The 26,825-nt window shown below is 38.1% G+C and overlaps 1 protein-coding gene across 1 annotated transcript in view; it reads right to left on the bottom strand.

Moving 5' to 3' along the window:
* The window catches only part of Atf7ip (activating transcription factor 7 interacting protein), an 86,449-nt gene that overhangs the window by 26,898 nt on the left and 32,726 nt on the right, over positions 1–26,825 (bottom strand). Inside the window, exons 2-8 of the mRNA XM_059258715.1 lie at positions 15,547–17,093; positions 12,639–12,716; positions 11,238–11,383; positions 9,153–9,290; positions 4,343–4,408; positions 667–740; positions 47–135 (exon numbers count right to left, since the gene is read on the bottom strand). Coding sequence (XP_059114698.1) covers positions 47–135; positions 667–740; positions 4,343–4,408; positions 9,153–9,290; positions 11,238–11,383; positions 12,639–12,716; positions 15,547–17,086 — 2,131 coding nt within the window. The 5' untranslated portion in view covers positions 17,087–17,093. The remainder of the gene's footprint in view (positions 1–46; positions 136–666; positions 741–4,342; positions 4,409–9,152; positions 9,291–11,237; positions 11,384–12,638; positions 12,717–15,546; positions 17,094–26,825) is intronic.

Raw genomic sequence — 26,825 nt, 5'->3', positions numbered from 1 at the left:
TAGGGCCCAAGACAATGTATTTTTGGTATTTAAAAGAAAAGGTTACCTGTATTCACAGGAGTTTGAAAGGGTGGTGGTGGACCCTCGCTAACATTTCTTTTGGACTCCAGCATCTGTCGCACTGTGCCTGCATTTCTATGAAACAGATACACGTACAGTCAATGGCGATGCCACCCTAAGGGGAACCCACCAAAGCACAGGAAAGACAGTGGTCTGTGGTGGGGAAGGGTAAGATCTGAGGTTTGCACCCTTTGCCTGAAGCCATGGGTTCACAGACTTCGGCCATGTCAGATAACACTGCAGCAGAGTTCCTGTCTGTAGTCCACTGTCAGGAGGTACCTAAGTAAAGGCACATTCTCACCACTGACCAAAGCAGCTCTCAACTGCTAAAAACTATTAATGACATGTTCTTAAAGAAATATGTAGGGTTTGGGGGAGGGGTGGCCCCTAGATTTAATCCTCAACACTGCCAAAGGAAAGAAAAAAGTCTTAACAAAAGAAAACATTATAATAAATTAGCAAAAACAATACATAATATAAAGGGAAAGTAGAAAAGCAGCTATGACTTGATGCATTTACCGCTACACAGGTATTTACAGTTTCATGCCAAGACTAAGCAGAACCTTGCTTTCTAAGTTAAACACAATGCACAGACTGTGGTCGTACCTGTAGGTCACATTGTTATTGCTGCTGACATCACTGGCAGGCTTTCCTGGTGATATAGGTGGGTTTGGAGGGCTCTGAAAGAGGGGGAATACCAAAGTAAAAAATAAAACCCAATATATAGGAATTATTTAAAAAAAAAAAAAAGACATTCAAGTACTTTCTCAATACTTGATCTATTATTTAACTAATAAAATAGAAAAACACTGCAGGATCAGATATCAATACTTTGTCTTTTCCTATTTTCTTGTGGAAGTTTTTCTTCATAAACCTCAAATTTTTCCATACTGTCAATCTCCAGATGATAACTTTGGTCATTTTTTCTTTCAGATGGTGTTCCCTCTATCTTAGTAGCTATTCTACACAATTTACTTCTCTTTAGGAGCTGGCAATTGTCTTGAATATTTCTCAGAATACTCTGTAGGGCTCTGTGGTCATCTGGAGATGCTCTATGTGTGTAAGGCAAGGACCTCAGTGTGGTAAGCAGCAGCAGCCCTGGCTGGGCAGCAAGCTCCTCAGTGCATTCTCTTCTTCAAGGGAAGATTCGAGCAATGCTGTTCACTGCAGTGAGGAAAGGCTCTAGGCTGTGTGCATGTTCACAGCTAGGAACACTGCTGCAACTCCTCTTATCTCCTGATCGCCTTTACAGAGCTTAAAATAACATTAAATAACTACTTCACTCTACATTTTAAATAAAACAAAATAGTAAAATATACTATTAAGGTAACAACATTGATAATGTTCTTCAGTCCCACAAAGGCAGCCAGACTTCTCAGTCTGGAATGAGGTCTGGGGGTAGCAACTTTGTGATTCATTTGTGACCCACTCGTTTCAGAAGCTTTTCTTCATTTTCTTGACAATATATGAAATCTAAAGCTCTCTTACTTTCCTATAGTAACAGCACAATGGATGAATGACTATATGGAGAAGAGAAGAGAAAATGGGAATACAACAAGGCACAGAAGGCTACAAGGTTTTAAGGGAATATAAACTAAACTAAGACACTAGTAAGAATGTCCTAAAGAAATAAACAAGGTAAGACTAATCTCCAAAACATAACCTTTGTTTTGTGAAGCCAAGTTTTATGTAGTCTAGGCTGGCATAAAACTCTCTATAAGCCAAGTTTATAGCCTTATCCTTCCCTCCCTTCTCTCTAGTACTGGGATCACCAGTATACAGCACCAGGCCCTGTCCCATGTGGTGCTGGGATGCAATCCAGTGCTTCCCATGCTAGGTGAGCACACTACCAACCAAGCTATATGCCCAGCCTTTAAAAACACAGAATTTTAAAGACAGAAAACATAGTTTCAAGAATTCTGCAACCTCAAATAGATGAACAGAAATGCTGACATTTAAGAATACTGAAGAGAATAATTATTCTAAAGGTTCAGCTCAAAAACCTAGACAAATATGTGGAAGAAAGCGAATTTCACAGTAATGATAAAGGAAATGTTAGTCAGCATCTCCTAAAATTACACAGGTAACTGAATATAGTGTTTTGAATAACAATTGTCCCCATTGGCTCATAGATTTGAATGTTTGGTCAACAGGGAATGGCACTATTTGGAGGCGTGGCCTTTGGAGGAAGTGTGTAACTGTGGGTGGGCTTTGAGGTTTCAGAAGCTCAAGCCAGGCCAGTGTCTCACTCTCTTCCTGCTGCCTGCCAATCCAGACATAGGACTCTCAGCTGCCTCTCCAGTACCATGTCTGCCTGTGTGCCACCATGCTCCCCACCATAATAATGGAACCTCTGAAACTGTAAGACAGCCCCAATTAGAAACCCTAACTAAGACAGAAGTTGGTACCAGGGACTGGGGTATTGTTGTATAGGCCTGACCATGTTTCTTGTTGGCAGAGTGTGGACTTTGGAACTTTAAATTGGGAAAGCAGTAGCACTTGAAGTAGGGGCTTAATGGGCCATCCTAGTAGAAAGGTGAAGGACAGTGGTGCTGAGAGCAATACAGATTATGACGGCTGGGCTCAAGAAGTTTCAGAGATGAATAAAATTAGTAAATGGCCTACAAATTGTTATTTTGTGATAACTCAGAAAAGACTGTGGCTGCTTTCTGCCCTCGTCCAAAAAAACGTGCCTGAGGTTAAACTGAAGATTTTTGGACTAATGGCACTAGCAGAGGAGATTTCAAAACAGCCTAGTCTTGACTGTGTTGCATGGTTATTAGTGAACAGTCTTATGCAGATCTATAATGAAGAGAAGAAGGCTGAGAAAGAAAAAGCCCAAAATGTACAGTCTGAGGAGAAAGGGGACACCAGAAAGTATAATAGAGTTAAGTCTTGTGCTCAGAGATAAACAGATTTTTTTAAAAAGCTTGATACAGATGGAATAAAGAGAGTGAAAACCTCGGGGCAAGATCCCACCCAGCTAAACTTCCAACTTGTGAAAAGGAATTAAAAGAAAAGCTTAGGGTTGGGTGTGGTGATACATGCCCTTATCCTCGGTACTCAGGAGGTAGAGGCAGGCAGATCTCTGAGTTTGAGGCTAGCTTGATCTACAGAGCAAGTTTCAGAACATCCAAACTTATTCAGTGAAGAAAACAATCGAAAACAGAAAGCTGGTAGAAATATATTTGAATAACAGGTACATGTTCCAGCCCCCACCAAGCGGCAGAACTTGGCAACTTTGGCCACATAATTCTGGCTTTAGAGTCAAGGATGTAAGGAAGAGGTTGTGGAATCTCCCTCTGCATCTAAGAAAAGCCACAGGGCAGGGATGTGGCATGGGTGTTCCTGCATAGAGGAGGCCCAGAGAGGACAACAGTGCACAAAGCTGTGGAGGTAAAGCCTGAATTGCCTTGAAGACCCCAAGATGTTGGAGATGGCCAGTCATGGGATAACTGCTAAGGAGATCTACAACAGGGAGTGGAACCAGCCTGAGAGAAAGAAGTGTGTGCAGTCAACAAAGCTGAAAGGAGTTGGAGATCTGAAGAGCATTTTGATATCAGACATAGAGATGCAGAGTCTGGAGTTTGCCCAGCTGGTTTTTAGTCCAGCTTTGTCCCAGTATTTCGTTACTATGTTCCCTTTTACTCCCTTTTGGAATGGTAATGTATATCCTATGCCATTGTTTGTTGGAAGTATGTGATCTGGTTTTTTATTTTGATTTTATAGAGGATTACACTTAAGAGATTGCCTTGAGTTTCAGAAGAGACTTTGAACTTTGGACATTTGAACAGTATTGGGACTGTTATAGACTATGGGGACTTTTGAAGTTGGACTGAATGTATTGCATTATGATATGGCTATAAGCCTATGGGGGACAAAGAATGGAATGTGGTAATTTGAATAAGAATGTCCCCCATAGGCTCAAAGATTTGAATGCTTGAGCACCAGGAAGTCGCACTATTAGGAAAAGTGGCCTTGTTGGAGGAAGTGTATCACTGAGGGTGTGCTTCGAGGTTTTAAAATGCTCAAGCCAGGCCCAGTGTCATTCTCTCTTCCTGCTACCTGCCCATGTGAATGTAGAAATCTCAGATACCTCTCCAGCACCATGTCTGCCAGTGTGCCACCATGCGTCCTACCATGATGATAATGGACTAACCCTCTGAACTGTAAGCCAGCCTCAATTAAATGTTTTCTATTATAAGAGTTGCCATGGTCATGGAGTCACTTCACAACAGTAAAACACTAAGACAATGAACATGGCTAGAACAGAAATGCTTACTTCTTGTCTTTTCTTAAGATCGTCTTTGGCTGCTCCAAAACGTTTGGTTAATCTGGCTATCTTGGCCTAGAAAACAAACAAACAAAAGTCAAGTAGTATAACTCCTTTAAAGTCTGCTATACACAAGAGAAATCTAAAGATAACAGGCTCTTCAGAGGAAAGACAAGCTGATTATAAAATACATACTTGGAAAACACAGAAAATTACAGGAAACCCACTGTAGTGCCTGAAATAATTGCCAGGTGTAAATACTAATAGACCAGCTTGCCCTTACCCCCAACTAGGTGGGTTCACTTTCCACCAGAATATTTTGAAATATGTAAGGTGTTTTTTTTTTTGGGGGGGGGGGGTTTGAGACAGGGTTTCTCTGTGTAGCTTTGCGCCTCTCCTGGAACTCACTTGGTAGCCCAGGCTGGCCTCGAACTCACAGAGATCCGCCTGGCTCTGCCTCCTGAGTGCTGGGATTAAAGGCGTGCGCCACCACCGCCCGGCAATATGTAAGGTTTTATTTGTAGTTATTTTTCAAAATGGTGATAATTAAATTTAACTTTCTTACTGAAAACATACAGGCATGTAGGCATACATGCAAGTCCTAAGAGATCCCTTGATAAATTACTTGGATATCTATGTACTGTAGAGACTCATTTGAACATGCACTTTTCTACTAGAGCAGTGGTTCTCAACCTTCTTCACACTGCGACCCTTTAATACAATTCCTCATATTGTGGTGACCCCCACAACACCATAAAATTATTTTGTTGCTACTTCATAACTGTAATTTTGCTACTGTCATGAATTATAATGTAAATACCTGATATGCAGGATATTATATGTGACCCCTGACAGGGTCATGGCCCACAGGCTGAGAACTGCTGTACTAGACAGAGGCTGATTATACAAATGTTCTCTACTGGATAAGGTGAATGTTTCCAGTGCATTGATAGAGTCGTACAAGGCTATAATTGATGGCTTGATAACTTTTTTCTTTCAGAATATTTCTGGAGAGTCATTCAGAGAAGTGGAATTCTCAGTGACTAAATGTTTTTCAGAAAGGCTTTACTGACTCTACAGCAGGTGAGATGAGTGTTTATAAATTACCCTTTGAAAAGCAAGAGGAGCTCAGAAGGCAAACAACCCTTTCAGGTCCAACCTGTTTGGAATTCACAGAGAAAACAGTTCAATGACATTTTGCCTTCTAAAGCAAGTGAACTGCCAACTGACAAGCTCAAGGAAAACACATCAGAGCATTCTTAAACTCTCTTCAACTGGTCTTCTGCTTGCTTTTGTTTTGTTCTGTATTCCTTTGTGTGTGTCTCTCTCTCTTGCTCGGCTCAAGCATTCTGTCTCTGTGTCTCTGTGTGTGTGTGTGTGTGTGTGTGTGTGTGTGTGTATTTGTGCACGCTTAACACTCACTGCAACTTCTCACTCCTTCACAGCATGTTTTTCCTGTCTTTCATAATTTGCTTCTCCTGTTCTGTCCTTTTCCTATTCCCTTTTCTATTCTAATTAACTATGATTTAATTTTTAAGTCCTGAGTTTATCATATGTGTCCTGGGTTTTTGCTCTTCTACCCTTAGTAAGAAAACAGATGTTGTTTGTAATTACTACTACATTTAAGGATGTTGTGCAAGATGGCTCAGCACTTGCAGGCCCCTGACCCACATACCAGAAAGGGAGTTTACCTTTGCAAGCTGTATTGATTCCACATGTGCACCATGTATGTACATATACACACATACACACACATACACACACACACACACACACACACACACATATATATATATACACACACACACAAACTAAATAACTGTAATAAAAATTTAAACATCTAGGTTTTTTTTTTTTTTAATATCAATTGTTACTGTGGTATATTCTCTCCTCTCAGTGGTAGGAGAGACTGAGACCTCAAGAGAAAGCAGCCAGCTAAAACATGAAACTAGAAGTATCAATCAACAGATATATACATTAAGATATAGAAACACAGACATGTGAGAGTTCTCCACAAGTTAATGACCCTTTAATAACTGAACCCAAAGATAACAAAGTGACTGAAATGCCAAAGAATTCAAAAATATAATTTTAAAAAGAACTATCACTTCAATGAAAAAAAATTAAGTTAAATGAAGTAAAGAAACTTAGGTATTTAGAGATAACAAATTCAAATTTAACACAGATATTCTGAAGAATAATTTAAAATTAATGGAAATATTAGAAATCAAAAGGCCAATAAAAAAATTTAAAACTCAGTGGGATGCATCACCCAAAGACTTATCAATCAGAAGAAAGAGTATCAGTGACTGAAAACAAGGTAAGGAATTCTTATATTCATACAGAAATAAAGGAAAATAATAAGAATAATGAACTATAACCACAACTTTCAGCAACTCTGATCAAGAGTCCAATTTAATAATCCCTGAGGTAGAAGGAGCTGAGATGCAAACTAAAAGCATAGAAAATCTATTCAATCAATCACATTATAGCAGAAAATTTCCAATTTAGAAAATGACGTTTGGGCTGGAGAGACGGTTTAGCAGTTAAGAGCACTCACTGGCTGCTCTTCTAGAGGTCCTGAGTTCAATTCCCAGCAACCACATGGTTGTACATTACAACCATCTGTAATGAGATCTGGTGCCCTCTTCTGGCCTGCAGGCATACATGCAGACAGAATACTGTATATATAATAAATAAATCTTTAAAAAGAAAAAGAAAAGAAAAAGACGTTCAAGTGTAGGAGGTATTTAGAACCCTAATCAGATATGACTAGAAAGAAACTCTTCATGTCACATTATAGTTAAAATAAATTATCAATAGTACTCAACAAAGAATGCTGATAGCTACAAAAGTAAAGGGCCATCTTACAAAGGTAAATTCATTATAATTTTATTACCACATAAAACCTAAAAGTCGGGAGAACAAGGAATGATATATTTCAGGTAAATCACTACCTGAATAGTAAATAGTAAATAGTAAAATAGTTTACAATATTCAGAAAAGTTATCCTCTAAATTCTAATTGGGGGGGGGGGGGGGAGTCATCCTAAGATGAACAAACACTAAATCAAATCATGACCACTTAAATCAAAATTAGGGAATCCTACATAAAGAGGAAAGTCTCAATCACAAAAGCTTAGGGAAAAATGAATTCCATGAGAATGTATGAACAAACAGAATTAGGAAATAATAAAACAAATTCAATATAGTGACCCAGCAAACTTCTAAGATGAGTAAGGGAGAAAGAAAAAAAAAGTACTCAAATCAACTGAGGAGCTGGGGCCATGGAAGAAGACAGAATTCCAAGAATGAGCATAAAGTTCTTAGTAATAAATGTAAATCATCTTCACTCTCCAGTTCAAAGATGCAGACAGACTGAATAGATTAAAACAGGAAAAAAAAATCCAACTTATTACTGCCTGCAAGAAACACATCACACTGGCAAAGATATAGAGTTAATGTGAAACAATGGAAAATGATATTCCAAGCAAATGATAACTGAAACCAAGGTGGAGTTTACATACATATTTGATAAAGCAGAACTTAAGCCAAAGTTAGAATAAAGAAGTTCATTGTGATACTAATAAAAAGGCAAATGATTATACATCCATTTTCATTCTCAATGCAGAATTATTGGGGAATATACTATACATTTTGTTTGAGGAACTCCACTGATTGACTAAAGAAGCATTTAGGCGGGGAGTGAGAGCAACTCAGGAGTGTTTGCCTAGCATGAACAACGCCCTGCATTTGACCCCTAACACCACAAAATCCAGGTATGATGGTGTATCCTTGTAATCCTAACAGTAAGTGGAGGCAGGAAACCAGAAGTTCAAGATCATCCTCAATTATATATACCTTTAATATGGATTAATAAACTAACATCTTTAAAAAAATTACGTGTATAAATGTTTCCACCAGCATGTACACACATGCACCATATATGTAATGCGTCTTGTGCTCAAGGAGGGCAGTAAAAGTTATTAGATCCCCACTGGAGTTGCAGACAGTTGTGAGTCACTATGTGAGTGCTGAGACCTGAACCTGGGTCCTCTGCAAGAGCAGCCACTGCTCTTAACCACTGAGTCATCTCTCCAGCACTATTTAACATCATTAAAACATAATGGCCACAGAGAAAGTAGACTGATAGAAAAATAATCTTTTACAAATATTTTGCATCTATGGTATGCTATATACCGACCTTTCTTCAGTGACAAACAAAAACTTCTTTTAAGTACCAATTTAGGTAATTTCTGAGTCTCTGATGTGGGCTAAATTATGCCAAAGCTCGTATTATAAAGTCAACAACCCTAGTATCTAAGTGTCACTGTAAAAATAATCAATATTAAGTCTATTGGACTGAGGTGGTTCCCTCCTAATCTAATTTATATAACTGGTACCTTCAAATACAGAGAAATTTGAACACAAAATACACACAGAGAAAATGCCATGTGAAGGTAAAGCCAGGAACGGAAATGATGCCTCTGCAGCGCTGTCGGCAACCATCAGAAGAGATGTGGTGTATACTCTTCCTCACAGTACTACAGCTCAGAGAGAACTGTCTGCTAGCACCTTCACTTTGGGTTTCTATTCTCCATTGTGAAGTAATACATTTCAGTTGGTAAAGCATCTAGCTATGTATGGTTCTGTTTTTACAGCAGCCCCAGCAAGAACTAATAACAGACACCTTTTACTTCTTACATAGAATGTAAATGCATTTTGTAGTCAGCTTCAAATACATCAAAATGATAATACATAATCAGAAAATAAATTATAAAATGAAACATGGAGAATAAAGTTAACATTAGTGTACAAACCTGTAGCTCAGTAAGAACTGCTTTATGCCTTTTGTTGCATTCTATCTTTTCCACTCGTGTTTTCAATTCTGCCAAAGTCTTATCAAACACAGCACACTGTAGAGCACACAATTTTTCTTCTAGTAACCACTGTATGACCTAAGGGGGGGAAATTCCTTTGTTATAAAAGAGCAACTCAGCAAACAAAAATAGTAAATATTAAGAACTAGTAACAATAATATAAACTTATTTATGAATAAAACAAGGTTAACTAATTTAAAGAATAAAATCCCAAACTCAATGCTACCTGCTGCCATTCACCACTATGTCAAAACAGAAATCCACGCTAAGGATAACATTTCCAGAGTGGAATTCTGAAAATTATTTGAAGATTTTTAATATTTTCTCCTCATCCTCCTTATTATGCTGAACTGACTTGAACAAAATTTGTTAAAAAGATCAGTTTCAAATTTTTTCTAATCTATTAAAGACTGGCAATATTGTGAGATGCAATAAAAATGTCACTGGAGTATCAAAATTGATAAAATATTTCTAAGTGTTTATTCAACTATTGCCTCATCTGAACCACAACAAACAGGACCTTGGCATATCCATATGCCACACCTGAGAAACCTGTTCTAGAGATGGAACTCCTCTACCCACAGGTGTTCATAACCTTTCCCAATTCGAACAGTGCTAGATGTAATATTACCTCAATATGCACAAGAAAAAGAAACTGGGCAGTAATCGCATTTTTTATTACTTCATTATTAATTTTCTTTTTAAAGAAAGCATAGATATTTGTACTATTTGTCCTTGTATCTTAATGGAAGAACTTTGGTTATTAATCCATGACTAAGACCCTGAAAAACAAAACCAGACTTCGTGACTCACACCTGTAATCAATCACCTGGAAGTTGAGGCAGGAGGACACCTGCAAGATTAAAGCCAACCTGGGCTATAGCCTAAATTATTATGAACTAATATCTCATGGGGAGAGGGGAACCTGAGTTTCATGTCTCTCTATAAAAGGTATTTTGAACACATGTTGATGTGGTGCATATGCATGAGCAGGTACATGTGATCATACATGTGCCGATGGACTCCAGAGGTCAACATAAGGTGTTTTCCATGATCACTCTGCACCTTATTTTGAGACAGGGTTGAACTAGAGTTCACCAACTACCTAGACTGGGTGGTCATTGAAACCCAGGAGTCTCCTTCCTGCCTCAGTTTCCCAGTGTACTAGCTAGAATTACAGGCTTACACCACCACATGTGGCTTTTCATATGAGTGGGGTGGATGAGAACTCAGATTCTTGTGCTTGCATAGTATTTACCCTCTGAGAGGTCTTTCCTTTCTCACACTTTGAAAAATATATGTAACATTAATTATTTTCAATATTTGTATGCTAGCACAGCAGATATAGAGGCAAATTTCAAAAGATCTTTACTCTGAACATTCCCTTTTCCTAGTGTATCTAAAGCATTGTCTCTACCATTCTTTATATTAACATTAAAAAAGTTTAGAATATACCAACTTACAACATTAAGATTATTATAGAGATTAAAGTCTACTATAAATATTTAAAATAAATAAAGCTTGTTTCTTCTGTACTGTAAAATAATGTTCAATATAGGAAGAAAAAAGCTCAAGAACTATTCAGTTTTACTATAATAACAAAGAGAGAAATATTACATCTCCCTTTAATTTAAATAATCACTACCGTGGTTTTTTTTTTTTTTTTTTTTTTTTTTTTGGTTTTTCGAGACAGGGTTTCTCTGTGTAGCTTTGCACCTTTCCTGGAACTCACTTGGTAGCCCAGGCTGGCCTCGAACTCACAGAGATCCGCCTGGCTCTGCCTCCCGAGTGCTGGGATTAAAGGCGTTCGCCACCACCGCCCGGCCCGTGTTTTAAAATAAAAATACTGTGGCCAAATAGAGTCAGACGAATTTAAAAGTGAAGTTAACAAAAATAATCAGACTTCATAGCTTGTCATTGTCTTCAAGTTCTGACTGCCTATGTAGACATAGAAGGGATCATGCTAGAAATCTCGAAGCCTGCAGACAGTGATCCTCTGGCACACTGAAATGTACTGTCCAGCACCTTTTGAAGCTTCTGGTTAATGTCTCCTTTGGCTGTAATCTTGACCTGGAACTCTGCCTCGTATTCTTCTTCCATGTAGCGCCGACGCTTGGACTGCACACTGTCCATGTCTTCTGATTTAGAACGTTTCCGTCTGGAAACCTCACCTGACAAAACAACAAGAAAACCCCCGCCCTGATCAGGCCGGTGTTTTAGTTACAGGACTCAACACACAGTGTCAGCAGATGCAGCTCTCAGTCGGCCACTGTGTGACTGTGCTTAAGACAGAAGAGCTCAGCAGGCATCCAATGCTCAGCTTTAAAGCTGTGATCATGTTCAATGTGCCAAAGAGAACCTCCAAGCTGCTTAGCAATGCTCACTGAAAACACGGAGCATTCTTTCCTTGAAATTCTCACATTAAGATAGAGAATGCTCTATAGCTTTGTCACGCAGATGACAGGAACTCTCCCATAATCTTCGCTCTACTAAATTTCATAGCACATATGAATACCTTAACAACATATAATGGCCATCCTATGGCACAGACTTCTACTATCTATGTATATTCTGAATTGCTTAACTCTTCTTCCTCTATGAAAACAGGTGCATGGCAGTCATACTGACTGAGCTGCTCCCTAGTCATTCAACCCTCAGCAGCGACTCTAACAGACAACTTAACATGTCCAAAGAGTTCAGATACATATAGATAGTAAAATTAATGTCATAAAAGTATAATTGGCACAGAATAGACATTCAAAGGTTTCACTTCAAAAATTTTCAAATGTTAACATTCATGAAATCGTGAAAAAAAATTTAACCATTTTTTCAGCATTTCAAAAAGAAAAAAAAAAACCACTAATATTCCAACCTTTTATGGTTATACCAATGTTGCTCCATAAATGAAACCTATTTTCTTTGATCTGTAAAATAATGTTCAAGGTGAGGGGTAGAGAGGAACTCAAAAACTATTCATTCAGTTTTATTGTAACAGTAGATAAATATATCCACATCTATCTATGAATTTATTTAATGTAGTTCTATTTTACAACTCTCTAATACAGACACAATAAACCAAAATTAACCCCTGGCTTCTAGCTGACCGATCCTTTTCTAAGTCTACGGCATCAGTTCTAGCATCCCTTCCCTAGGAATCTGTTGTAGTTAAAAATATATTACTTCTCACAACAGCAAGACAAATTCTCCTGCCCTGAGCTTAAAAACAGCTTAAGACACTTAAAGTGTATGTCTAACTCCTCTCTGTGGCATGATTAACATAAACATATTGAAACACAGGAAAGAACACATCCAAAGACTCTTGAACGGGTCATCAACAAGATCAGTGAATTGTGGCTTCAATTTAACATGGCAGCCTGTCCCGGCTAAGGACCCACTACGAGGGAGGCAGGCGCTGTACATGCATACTTCTCACAGGTGGCCGCTCCCCATCGGGCGCTCGCTCCTCTTCCTCAGCTTTGCTGTCCTTGTCACTCCTTCCCACTTCTGTGAGGACAAATGTAGAAAGGGAACTTTATTTATTTCTGCAGAAATTAGTAACAGCTCATTAATTCACATTTCTGGTCACCATTCAGCTACCGAACAAACATTTTACAATATTAAAGTCACAAAACATCTAATCTGGAGACTATGAGAGCACAAACTGAGACTTTCAAGACTAAGGGCACATTCCAATTGTGTTTATTCCTAACAAACTCGAGATGAAAACTAACATATACATTTCAAAGCCAACAATTGTACTTAATTTGCCATCACCAGTAACAACTATTATAAAGATTCAGATTTCTTTACTTTCAATTATTCAAACTAAAGCAGAGTCAGCAAGGTGGCTCAGAGGCTAAAGGCACTAGCCAGCAAGCCTGATAACCAACTCCCAGGTCTTACATGGTAGACGGAGAGAACTGACTCCCAAGTTGTCCTCTCACCTCCACACACACACTGACCACCTTACAATAAATAAATTAATAAAACTAAAGCAGTAGTTAAGACATTACCAAAATAATAATGATATACTTAACATGCTTGTAAATTCTAAAAAACTCAAAGATCTCCTATGCTGAATGACTACTTTTCAGATCTGCCTACTAGATTCATGGCACTTAAGACATGCATTGAGTTTTAGAACTGATTAAAGGATTAGTGTATGCTAAAGTTTTACATAGAACTCTGTTAAGAAAAAATGTTAACAGATTCTTACTAGGAAGTAGAGCCCATATTTCTTTAACTTTTATTCAAACATTCTTGGGATTTGAGCAAATTGACCTTTGGGAAGATATAGAAAAGTGCATGTGCATGCATGAGTGCATGCATGTGTCTACATGCACATGCGTGCGTGTATGCATGCGTGCATGCGTGTGTATGCATGTAGGCACCTAGAGCCAGAAACAAGTGCTGAATCTCTATAGCAGGTAGTTGTGAGCTACCATGTGGGTGCTGGGAACCCAGCTTTGGTCCTCTGCAAGAGCAGCAAATGAATATTCAGCATTAAGCCATCCATCTCTCTAGCCCCAAGGAAACCTCTTTCAACACAAAATAAGAATCAAAGGCCCTTGTACAGAAACAATTTATGTATCATTCCAGGCAGTGTCAGGGGTTTCTAAAGTCCATCCAAACATAAAGCTTCCTAGTTGACCTGTACATGTATAGAACCTATCCTTCTGCCTGGTGAGCTTGTTCTGATACCTCTGGTCTTCTCAAATATAGCCTTCTCATTAAGTTGCTAAGTTTTCACAGTTCTATCTTCCATGAACTTGGCTCTAGTCTGTCAACACAGTCAGTAAGATCACTCAAGGTAGATATCCAGATCTTATAGTTCTGGTAACCCCAAAACCTTCGAGAAAGAGCTCAAATAAAGCATTTACTATCTTCTTGACAGGTATTACCTTTAATAGTTAATGACCAAAGAGTACAGGGTCTCACACAGCAGCACTACTGCCACCTTGTGCAGGAATAACAATACTGTAACAACGTGTAAACAAACGGACTTGCCTCTGTCCCAGCTGAACTGTACAAAGCTGATGGACCACAGGCTAGAGTCTGTCAACCCCTTAGGCTTTGGATCGAATCCTTAAGGACATTTAAAACAAAACAAAGTCCTACAGGCTATTTGAAAACAACATACCCATTAGGAAAAAAAAAATAGAAAGTAACAGGTAATTCACATATAAGCAAATACAAAAGGCCAATAAACATAGATTTTCAATCTTACAAATAAAATACATCAGGAGAATGTAGCCTTCAGAAAATCTAACTTCTCCAGACATTTTCAAAGCTTTACACTAATAAAAAGGTACAAATACTATCTTCCACATCATCTGTTCTCAACTTATAGGTTATGACCCCTCTGGGGACTGGATGACCTTTCACAGGGGTTGCGAAGTCCATCAGAACACACAGATATTTATATTATGATTCATAACAGTAGCAAAATTACAGTAATGAAGTAACAATGAAAATAAGTTTGAAAAAAAAAAAAAAGTAAGGCCGGGCGGTGGTGGCGCACGCCTTTAATCCCAGCACTCGGGAGGCAGAGCCAGGCGGATCTCTGTGAGTTCAAGGCCAGCCTGGTCTCCAAAGCGAGTTCCAGGAAAGGCGCAAAGCTACACAGAGAAACCCTGTCTCGAAAAACCACAAAAAAAAAAAAAAAAAAAAAGAAAAAAAGAAAATAAGTTTGATTGGGGGTCAACACAACATGAGGAACTGTATTAAAGGGCCACGGCATTAGGAAAGTTGAGAACCCTGTTCCACGTGGTTTGATAATAGACAGGATGGGGTCTAGCAAGGTGGAAATCCAAATTCAAGTAAGCTGAAGACTTACTAGGAGAACAAGGTGCTAACTTTGTAAACGTGGCTGGAGGTCTAGCTCTGAAAGTAAGGATGAACTAGCAGTTAAAAAATGTCTATGCTGAAATACATACTGAAGACAGACAGTAAGTAAACAGGAAAGACAAAAGGTGGGATGCAATACCTCCACTAGTGTCTTAACTTTCCCAGAAAAAGATACTATACTAGTCTAGCCTTCTTAGACTATGACTTAAAGTATTATTTATCATTTAGCAATACGCAACAGCTTGTCTCCAGATGTACTAGTACACATTTGTTCTTCTATTTTTATAAAAGTAATATCTTTTTTCTACTTGTCTTTTCATAGGGTCTCATGTAGCCTAGGCTAGCTTCAAACTACTTATGTAGCCAAGGTTAACCCACCTAGCTGAATTTCTATAAAAAGTTATTCAAGGATCACCAATATCAACATTAAATGAGCAGGTTCTATTAAACAGTTTATTAAAGCAAATAAAATTCTTAATCAGCTAACCTGGAGAGCTCGGCTTATTTTGTGATATAACTTCAGACTCGGACTCCTCTTTTTCACATGAAATATCCTCTTCATCAGAGAGGACCAAAAATGCTTCTTTTGGCAAATTCTCACTACTTTCTTGTTTTGATGGTGAGCCAAAAGAACCCTCCATTTTCTCTTCCAAATCTTGACTTGTCTCAACTGGAAGGAGAGAAGTTTTTGAAAAGCATGTGAGTTCATCCTCAGCGGGCGCAAGTTTTTCCAGAATAGGAATGATCTCATCTGTTTCCATAGAGTCTGTGTTGTCTAAGGCAGTGTCCTTCTTGTCTTCTGTAGCATTTTCACTGACAACTTCTACAACTTCTGCAGGACTTTCCCGATCATCTTTTTCACTTTGGTCAACTTCCATACTGCTGGAGATGGCCTCTTCTCCAAGAGCAAGCTCAGCAATGGGCTCTTCCTCTACCTTCTTCGTGTTTTCTGGAGGTAGATCAGAACAAATAATTGCACTATGTGTTTCTAGAGTTTCTTCCTTCTCACCAACATTACTGTTCATTGTATCTTCCTCATCAAATGAGTCTTTACTTTGAATTTGGTCTAAGTTTTCATTGTCTTCATTTTTTTCTGAACCATCATCATTGTTATTGCTACTCTGCTCTGTCTTGTCAGTTTCAGGAATCGGCTCACAAACTGGCACAGCACTTGGTTTAAAAGTATCAGCGGCTGATTCCGCAGTCAGCTCACCGGGAGCCAGCTCACCGGGAGCCAGTCTGCTACAGGCAGGACCACCAGAGGATTCGTCACGAGAAGGCAGGTCATCGGAAGGCAAATCACCAGAAGGAGCACAATCATCACAAGAGGCTTCCCCAGAGGCCAGTTCACAAGATGCCACTGCACCAGCAACTGGTTCATCTGAAGCTGGTTCATCTGAAGCTGGTTCACCAGACAGTGGTTCACCGGACAGTGGTTCACCGGACAGTGGTTCACCAGAGATGGAACCACCAGAGGCAGGATCATCAGAGGCAGGTTCTTCAGAAGCAGTATCTGCAGAGGTGGGGTCACGGGAGGAGGGATCACTCGAGGGGGACTCCTCACAGGGAGAGTCACCAGTGGCTGGTACTCCAGCAGGCAGCTCTCCTGCAGTCAGGTCTCCAGAGGCTGGGCTACCAGAGGCTGGTTCAGTGGTTAGTGTAGAAGGAAACCCAGAAGTTGCACTAGGAGACAAAGACTCACTACTTGAATCCTCCTCTTGCTCGCTTTTCACACTAACACTGGGAACACAAGGTGTTTCTTTCACTTCTGGTTTACTTTCTTCAGACTCAGAACAAACCCCTTCGATACCATTCACTTCTTCTCTCTCTGGACTACACTCTGCACTTTCCAAAGGTGAAGTGGGCCCCAAATCTCCGTTTTCATGGTTCCCGTTCAAAAGCTTCACGTCGGTTTTCAGCAGCTCTTCTTTGACTTTGTACACTGCTTCGAGCTGCTGACGATCACTCACTCTCATTGTTTTTCGAGCCTTGAAGACTTTCTTCTGAGGTTCTTCTATACTGTCCATTTTGAATCTTCAAAGAAAAAGAAAGAAAAGGATTTTAATAATTGAGACAAGTCATTTAATTACAAGTTTACTGAAAAATTAAAGTGAACATTTAGCTCATATAAATTTGAAACAATGATAAATAAAAAACGTAATCCTTGCTATGTCTTAGTTTTCATTTTTACTAGATTGATATAACATAAAATTGAGAGACGACACCATGCACACCAGAACATCAATTGCTAGGAAAACGAAGAGGGAAAGGAGCTAGTTTTTACTCTCAATACAGAATAAAAAAATCCAGAGAAGCAGCTGGGTGGTGGTGGCGCACACCTTTAATCCCAGCACTTGGGAGGCAGAGGAAGGAGATCTCTGAGTTTGAGGCCAGCCTGGTCTACAGAGCGAGTTCCGAGACAGCGGGACAGTCAGGGTTATACACAGAAACCCAGTCTTGAAGGGAGAAAAAAAATCCAGATATGTTTCAGGAGCATGAAAAAAGCACATACAGAAGATGGGTGCTGGGAGCCAAACCCAAGTCATCTTCAAAAGCAGCAAGTGCACTTAACCACTGGGCCATTTCTCCAGCTTGGTTTGTAGGTTTGGAGAAAGTGGGTAATGGATGCTAAAGAGTACAGGATTCTTCTATGGAAAGTAAAAATGTTCTAACATTCATTGTAGTGATAGCTACACAACTCTGTGAGTCTACTGAAAACCCACTAATTGTATATTTTTATGGATGAATTTTATGTATAATACAATTCATAAATATAAATATTCAATAAATATAAAAGGATAAAAAGTACATATACTGTAGTATGTCCTCTTTTTTTGTCAATTGTGTTAGAGTCCTATCAACTCTATCTGTTTACCAAAGAATGGACTGTTATCCTTATTAATGCTTCTGGTTTGCATCTGCTTTGGACTTTTGCTGGTTTCTCCTCTATATCATCTCTTTAACATTTTGGATGGGTTTAATTTGCATCTGAGGAGTTAATTTTTCAGTTGCTGTGATAAAATACTCTTTGACAATATCAACTTGGGGAGAAAGGGTTTGTTTTGAAGCACAGTTCAAGAGTAGAGTCCATTACCATGGGAGGTCAAGGCAGCAGGAGGTTGATGTGGCTGGTCACACTGCATCCACAATCAGAAAACAATGATGAACACTTTTTCCTTTATGAGACAAGGACTCGGCCCAGAGAATGGGGTGACTCACAGGGGGTGGGTCTTTCTACCTCATTAACCTAATCAAGATAACCCACCCACCAGCACATCCCAGATGCCCACAGCTCAGGTGATTCTAGAGCTAAAATGACAATGGAGACTAACAACAGTAACATCTTTTTTCCTTGTGGTTCAAGTTTAATCATTAATTTTCAATTAAATTTCATCTTTCATAATGTGTGCACAGAAAGCCTAACTGATGGTTTTTCCTTAAAATGTGCCTAACTGATGATTTTTCCTTAAAATTAGTGAGACTGTGGTACTATAATGTTACTGCTTAAACTGGAGGAGTATAAGGTTATTAGGGTGGGCTATGTGACTATGCACAGAATCAAACCACACTAAGACAGGAGCTGTGCTATATCACAAGCCAAAGAATGAGAAGAATCTAGGAGACACGTCTGGACAAATGCTCCCTCAGGACCTTCCAAGAAAACATGCCTTGACAACATCTTCTGAACTTGTAGTCTGTAAAATTAAGACAATATGGGGGGGGGGGGAATTTACCACATAAACACAATAGTGAGAGTGAGACATAAAATATCCATTAGACAATATTCAACATTACCTCATAATGAAAAATAAGACATTTAAAGACAAAAGGGAATTTACTCAAATCTGATCAAAGGTTTTCAAGATGTAGATGCTACATTTAATGGTGAAATGAATTAAAAGAAGAGAGAGAACCAAAGAATCCCATATCACCACTTTTATGTAAACATAAACATTGCTGCTTGGCATGTGAGCTCCTGGATATGATCCCCAGCACCACTGAAGGGCAGCATTGCCAGCTGTAGAGAAGACAGGAGAGGGGGGCTGGAGGGGGAGAGGAACAGCGAGATCATCCATAGCGGAGTAAAACACACGTACATGTGCACCTGCACACATGTGGGCACGGGCACAGGTGCGCGCGCACACAAGCACACACACACACACACACACACACACACACACACACTTTACTTACTGAGGTACTTACTGCCCAAAGTCACCCAATCAAGAATGAGGCTCTACTTCTTAAACTCCACAAACCACCTAATTTACACTATATCAAACCAGCTGTGAACACTGTCACTAATATAAAATAAGTCAACCCAAGGTGTTAATAACAAATGTCTTTCAATAATAAGCCTGACCTATCTGTCAGAAACCAATACCGCTCGAAAGGACACAGCATTTTGTCAAAGAATGTCTAGATTGTGTTACAGTTTACATTCATTTTTTTAATTTAATTCAATAATTTAAACATTTCTTAGTTTTAAATTAAAGAACTTCTTAGAAAAATTATCTCTCAACTATATAGAAATCTTCAAACAAAATCAACACTGGCACTATTTTAAGAGTCTAGAACTTAAAGTTTTTCCTTCTTCATCCACTTCAAAGTCATGTTACCTACACATTTTTCTGCATAGAAGATATAAAATTTATGGCCTACTCCTTGGTGCGGAGCTAGAACCCAAGGCTTATACACACTAATCAGTGCTCTACCAATGACCTCTATCTATCCAAGACAATACAAGCTTGGTACTCACATTGCTGACTATAAACATAGGAAATGTAGTTTGGTTCCCTTGAAATACGTTCAAATACTGAAGTGCCATTCCTTTAGACTTTGAAATATCTATTTTCAGATAGTCTATGCATAACCAAGTTATCATTATTTACATTAAAATTAAACATTTAAAAAAATTTCATAGCTTTTCATAATGCAAATAAGAAATGGACTCTGCTGAGAGCTGTGAATATGAACCCACTTATCCCAGGATGTAAACTGAATTTCATATTTAGTTGGCCCAACACTTCTAAACTCTTCATTTAAAGTACCTTAAAAGGAAGTCTATCCACACACAGGCTTAGCTGAGACTTAAATGATGTGACTAATTAATAACATTAATTCATATTAAGTAAGCCAGGCAAAGTGGAGTACACCGGTAATCCTAGCATCTGGGAGGCCAAGGCAGGAGGATCACCACAAGTCTGAGGCCAGCATGAGTTACAGTCAGTTCCTCTCCAACCTTCGCTACAGAGTGAGGCTCCACCAGAGTGTACCAAGTGCTCAACATTATTATCCTTGTTAGCCTATTTCCTCTGGGTATTTCTAGGCATAACTTTCAGAGTCTGAGACAAATTAAATAACACTGACGTGTGTGTGTGTGTGTGTGTGTGTGTGTGTGTGTGTGTGTGTGTGTGTGTGCGCGCGAGAGAGAGAGAGAGAGAGAGAGAGAGAGAGAGAGAGAGAGAGAGTGAGAGAGAGAGAGAGAGAGAGAGAGAGAGAGAGAACTAGAAAACCCAGTGTAAATAACAATTAATATTAAACTGTCACCACCAAGTAACACATTAATAAAAATAAATATAATCCAAGTCAAGCTGGTTTTTAGCAAAAAAGCCATTAACTTCAGTAATACTAACCAAAAAAACTGCCAGAAGAGAACAGGGAACTACCTTCCATACCCACAAGGGAGCACACTACAGTAATTTACAGGATTTTCATAGTTCTAAGCATAACAAAAAACAGACAAAGCAGTAAGAAGTAGCATGAACAACCAGTTCAAACTAGTCCAGCCATTCTGTGCAAACCAATCAGCAATCTGCTTTGAGAAATCTATTTTGCATAAGCAAAGCTCAGTAGGAAAAATATACATGAGTGAAGGGCGTGTTGGCTGCAAACAAGTCTCCATGGCTGTATTAGCAGAAGGTATTCCATTCCTAAGGCCCATTTTAAACACTGTCATCTGTACATACTCTGTAAAATAAATGCTCCTTCTTATGGCAGCCACACTAGTCACAGAACATTCACACAACTTCAACTCATTTACAGAAAAACCATTTCTATTTTATAGCAGGAAATGTCTGCCATATCTAGAAACAACAACATGATACAATGAATTAATTTCTCCTGGAAGTACTTTTTTTAATGAAAAAGAAGAGTTTAAAAATAGAATGTTTTAAGCCCTTATTTTACATATTCAGATCTAAGAATTCTGGAGAAATGTTATGAACAATTTTCTATAGAAATTTATATGTAAATAACTAGAGAAATGGGTTACAGGAAATATGTCTCTCTATGGCTTGTAATTTTTTTTCAATTTTTTGATAAATTCTTTTTAAGGAAAGCCCAATGAGGCTCTTCTTTAAATGAAACATTTTTTCTGTGTTCCACTCCCCTTCACCCACTTCTTTCACTTTCTTTCTAACAAGAAATCACAGCCATGAAACAAAGGGAAGCTGTTTTATCTTGGCTTATAATCTTCCTGCTCAAAACACTCAAGAATTTAAATGGCTGTTCAAGAGCTACATACAAACTCAGCCAATCAGCAGCCAGAATTCTGATTCCTGCCCAGCAACAGGAGACAGACAATAAAGTCAGAGAAACAGAGTTAACAAAACCCGATCTAAAATACTGCATTGTAGTTCTTTGTCTGAAATAATAATCTAGAACACAGAATTTGGTGTCTTAAATCCATGATATCTATTAAACACACAGCACAAGTGAATAAGATTTACATCTTTTATGCTACTTTATCGCGCTCTAGTATTGATCATAAATGTTTCTAAAATATAATTTCCTATCTGAGGAATCCGTCAAACAGGGACAACACATGAAAATATCCTTTCTACACAGTGAAATTAAAACATACTTTCTTTTAGAAGATTAATAGTTTTTGTATTTATAAGACATTTATAAATAAAACCCATCAAAATATTAAATCCAAATAATTAAGATGCTTTCTCATACTATTTCACCTACCATTACCACTCAACACTCCCAAACCCAAAATTCAACAGTATTCCGGACTATGGGCAGGATGACAAAGTGCTGTGTTGTCTACTGCACAGAACTGACTCGGCTTAATTCACATAACAAAGTCAAAATGTCTTATTCTTGGTGATTTAAGTGGTAAAAATATAATTACTACAGTAAGCACAATGAATTGCCTTTCGCAGCAGTTACAAAAAGACCCCATAAGCTCTGCTTTTGAAGCAATAAAAGGTGTAGATTATAAAGTAATTCTACAGGATTTTTTATTAATAAAAAAAATCTGTGATCAGAGTTTCTTTTTCCTTCAAATTCACTATCTATCAGCTTTTCCTAGTCAACAAAATTTTAAACTAATCATCATTATCTCCCTTCATTACAGGTGAATCTTGCAATTTTTCCAACATACCCCAGAGGGAGCTTGCTGCAGCCATAATTTTAGTTTATATAATCTCCCCATAAGAGAAATAAATCAACAGCTGTTTCAGTGCTTCAGTCCTGTGAGGGAACCGAAATTCACTCTGATTGGCTCAAAGCCTTAGCTGCCTAAAGCCAATCAGAGGAAAGTATCCCAAACCTTACCCAGCAACAAGGGAAGCAGATGCGGGCAAGTGTTCTACTAAGAATTACAGGCACTGTGAAGTCAAAGGAAACAATAAAATTGAAACCTATTGCACCTACAATCTCAAATGCTTTATTTGGGTAACAGTCTTTATAATCTATAGTGCTGCTTGGTTTTTGTTTGAGTGTTTTCCCCCATTTTATTTAAGCTAGGGTCTAGACAGTATGTACCGTCTTCTAAAAACAGCCATAAACTACTGATTCAAACCACATACAGAATCACCATGCTAATTCAAACTAATATGATCTAATAAAGAATACATAAAAATAAAATTCACACAAAGACTTAGAGCATGAAGCAAAATCACATAAGTGCAGCACTCACCTGTGAGGAACACTTCAATCATGCCCAGCCTATTAAGAACATTATTAATACTTTTCCAAATAATCGGATGCTGAAAAATCATGCATTTTTCTAGGATTTATTTTCGTTTATTTGTGTTTATGTGACAAGTGTGCAGGTGCTGTCAGAGGCCAGAAGAGGGCATCAGAGACCCTGGAGCTTGAGTTACAGGCTCCTGGGAACTGAACTCTGGACCTCTGGAAGAGCAACAAGTGCTCTTAACCACTGAGCCATCTCTCTCTCCAGCCCCTGAAAATATGTTTTCTTCAATTTTTTTCCTTAGATAGCTTAACAAAAACCAACTCAACAGGCCTGAATACTAATAACTGACTTCTAGACATCATTTTCTCATGACCCATGATTTCTAACTATTGCCCGTCTGTTGTCTTTATCACACATCCCTAACCCCTTAGAAGGGCAGCTCATTTCTAACCTGGATATAATGGCTCCAGCCTGTAATCACATCACTAGGCAGAGGAGGGAAGATGCTGAGAGACTCTCTCCAAAAAAAAAAAAAAAAAAAAAAAAGTCAAATTGGGCAGTGTGGTAGCACACATCTTTAATTCCAGCACTCAGGATCCAGAGACAAGTGAGACCCTCTGAGTTCCAGGACAGCCAGGGCTACAAAAAGAGATGTCTCAAAACAAAACACCAAGACAGGGGACAACAAAGTAACTCACCAGGGAAGGTGCTTGCCACTGATCTTGATGACCTCAATTGGGCCCCTGGGACCCAGAGTGGAAGGAGAGAACAACTGCCAAGTTGTCCTCTGACCTCTAATCATGCGGCAAGGCACACACGAACCCACAATCACACCAAATAAATAAGTATGTAATATAAACTAAACAAAACTTCATTTCTCAGTTGAGAGCGCTGACTCTTGCACTGCTTGAGAAATCGCAGTATTTATTGATGAAAACAGGGCTATAAAGAAAATCAGTGTTATACAATAAATACTAACAACCTTTCTCACTGCTGATTGTCCATTAGTCACACCAGTCAGAAAATACAACTCATCACTCTGACCTTATCCAATCCAAGTTAGTATATATTAAATCAAAACTTTTAACATTTTTATCTTAAAAACAAGATGACGTTTTGTTTTGTTTAAAATCCATTGTCTTTCTGTAACTTCAGCTTAATCTCTTTTATTGGATCATACTTTTAACATTTAAAAAAAAAAAAAAAAACAGTGCTGGAGAGATGGCTCAGTAGCTAAGAACATTGGTTATTCTTCCAAAGGATGCAGGTTCAATTCCCAGCACCCACCACCATGCTGACTCACAATTTTCTGTAACAGCCTCTTTAGGCACATGTGGGGTGCACAGATATATATGTAGGCAAAACACACATATACAATAAATAAATAAATAAATAGATAGATAGATAGATAGATAGATAAATAAATAAATAAATAAATAAGCCCTACAAAGGAACTGAGTGTTAGTTCATCCTTTAAGAATTCACTGTGATTTTTGCTTTTGAGAAAGGTAAAAGAGGACCAACACTGCTCTCTACATACTCAACTAACCTGCTCCTCCTTTTCCTTCTCCTAAACAGGACAAGATTCTATAGCATGTTTATCCCAAGACAACAGTGCTTTGCATTAACCCACTATAAACAAAGCAAGCAGCACTGAGGATGAAGGTCTAAACAATCTCACTCATTCAACGGTCTTTTACCAGGACAACCAGAAAGTCTGAAATGAAACAAATGCTCTCTGAACTTAATCAAAACCTTACATGTAACTAAACCTGGCAAGTTTCAGGAGATGCATTTACCTAACTTCCTGTGACTTTATCACATCTTACCAGTATTCATAATTATCATGCTACCATGCCATTATTTTAAAGGCATCATTTTAAAAATAAATATTATTCAATTCTAATACTTACATTTATATTGTTTAATGAAGCATTTTAGCATATATCCTCATATCACTAGTATAAGGCACATTTTATAAATCCAAAACTTTGATATCATAAAACATCTTAAATATGTCAATGTCATGATATGCTTCTGAAGCCAATCACAAAATAATGAAAAATGGAGTGTCCTTAATGAACACACACTATATGTGTTCGGGATATATAATAAATACGGACTAAAGAATAATACGTTACATACATAAAACTGACACCTATAGTAATTATTAGATTAAAAAAATCTGTTCTCTTAGAAAGCAAAGGTAGTAATCTAGAACATTCTAGCAGCTACTAAGCTAGCATGCTCACATACTTACACATAAGTTATAAAATGTACCACTTACACAATTCTAAGCATCAAAGTAGAACACCATTAGAATCAAATCTGACAAGAGGCATTTTTCAGTCTTAAAGAAGCTTGCATGGACAGTGTGATTTCCTATTTCAAAAATAAAATACCCCTTTAAGAGAAATCTACACTATTACTACGTGATGATGAAAACCCTCTTTGAAATAATAAACATACCCCAAAGGAGCCCCTTGCAGTCATTCTATCAGTTCTTTGACAGAAACAGAAACTGAAATACAATTTGCATAGTCACTGTGGTTGGCTAATGAAAGCAGGGCCATGTAACCAATCAGGAAGTTAGAACTTGGGCAACCATAGGAGGAGAAAATTTAAATCCACCTGGCAACAGCCTAAAAATAGAAACAATATGCAAGTATGACTCCTAGAACAGATGTGAACCTAGGAGCAAAAATGACTAGCTGAAATACCTTATTTTCTTGAAGATAGTGTCTTGCATTTTAACACCTAACATTAATCTGACACGTTTTCTTATTAGATCCCAGTTACAGAAAACTGAATGCTACATTAAATAGATGGATCACTGCCAAGTAACATTCCATCGTCTATAGGATTTGATTTATGCACATGTGTGCTTTTGTGTGCCTCACATGTTTGTTTTCCTTTCTCCAGGAGAACAATGAACCACTTGAATCAGTTCTAATAAATTCTAGACCTTCAAAAAAAACTTAATATCTGGATAACACTGCATTTTTCTAGCACTTTTTGGGCAATTATTTGAGAATGTGATCTACTGATTTTTAAAAGCCTGTTTGTTGTGTACTAAAAACACAACTGAAACTAAATAAGGTAAAGATTTCTTATTCATTTTTTTAAACATTAACTTCTAATGATAGTGTATCATATACACACTAGACATCAATAATTATTTTCTCAATAAAGCTGTTACTAGCACTGAGGGAAAATTTTTATCTTACTGCTCATGTCAAACAAATTATATTTGAATATAAATAATTTGTACAAAATTTCTATTTCTGATTTTTCAATTGGTTTCTAGTAGAATGGAGATGCTAAGACCCACGATGTTTTAAATTGTCTTCTGTTGTCTAGACGTGAGACACAGTTCTTCACTCTGACCTTGCAACTAGTTGTTCTTAGCATGCATGTGCCTTTTTCTCTGTACATTACAAATTTACTCCAGAGAGAATTCTCATTCCTAAAGGTGACAATTTGCAGTCTAATGTAACAGCTATGAAAGAAGAATATAAAGGCAAGGGATTTGGCTCAGAATAAAGTGGGCTCACCAAGCATGTATGTTTGAACCCTCCTACAGGGGTGGGAGGACAGAGAAGATAATGAAGAAAATTATAAAACAGGAAGAAAGAAAAGGCCAAAGTAAGACAAAACAGAAAGCCAAGAGAACACCTGAGTTTCACTTTAACTCAAGTTATAGCTGCTGAACTCAAAGGCTGGCTAAAGCGTCAGGTCCTGTTAAAACAAGCACTTGTCTTCTGTGTTCTTCTTGTTTGTTGGTTTCTGATTTTGTTCTTGTGGTGATGGGGATCAAACACAGACCATTTTAAACA

Source organism: Peromyscus eremicus, chromosome 3 (assembly GCF_949786415.1).
Source record: "Peromyscus eremicus chromosome 3, PerEre_H2_v1, whole genome shotgun sequence".
Lineage (NCBI taxonomy): Eukaryota > Metazoa > Chordata > Mammalia > Rodentia > Cricetidae > Peromyscus > Peromyscus eremicus.
The sequence above is the reverse complement of the archived record's forward strand: the minus strand, read 5'-3'. Positions and strand labels throughout refer to the sequence as shown.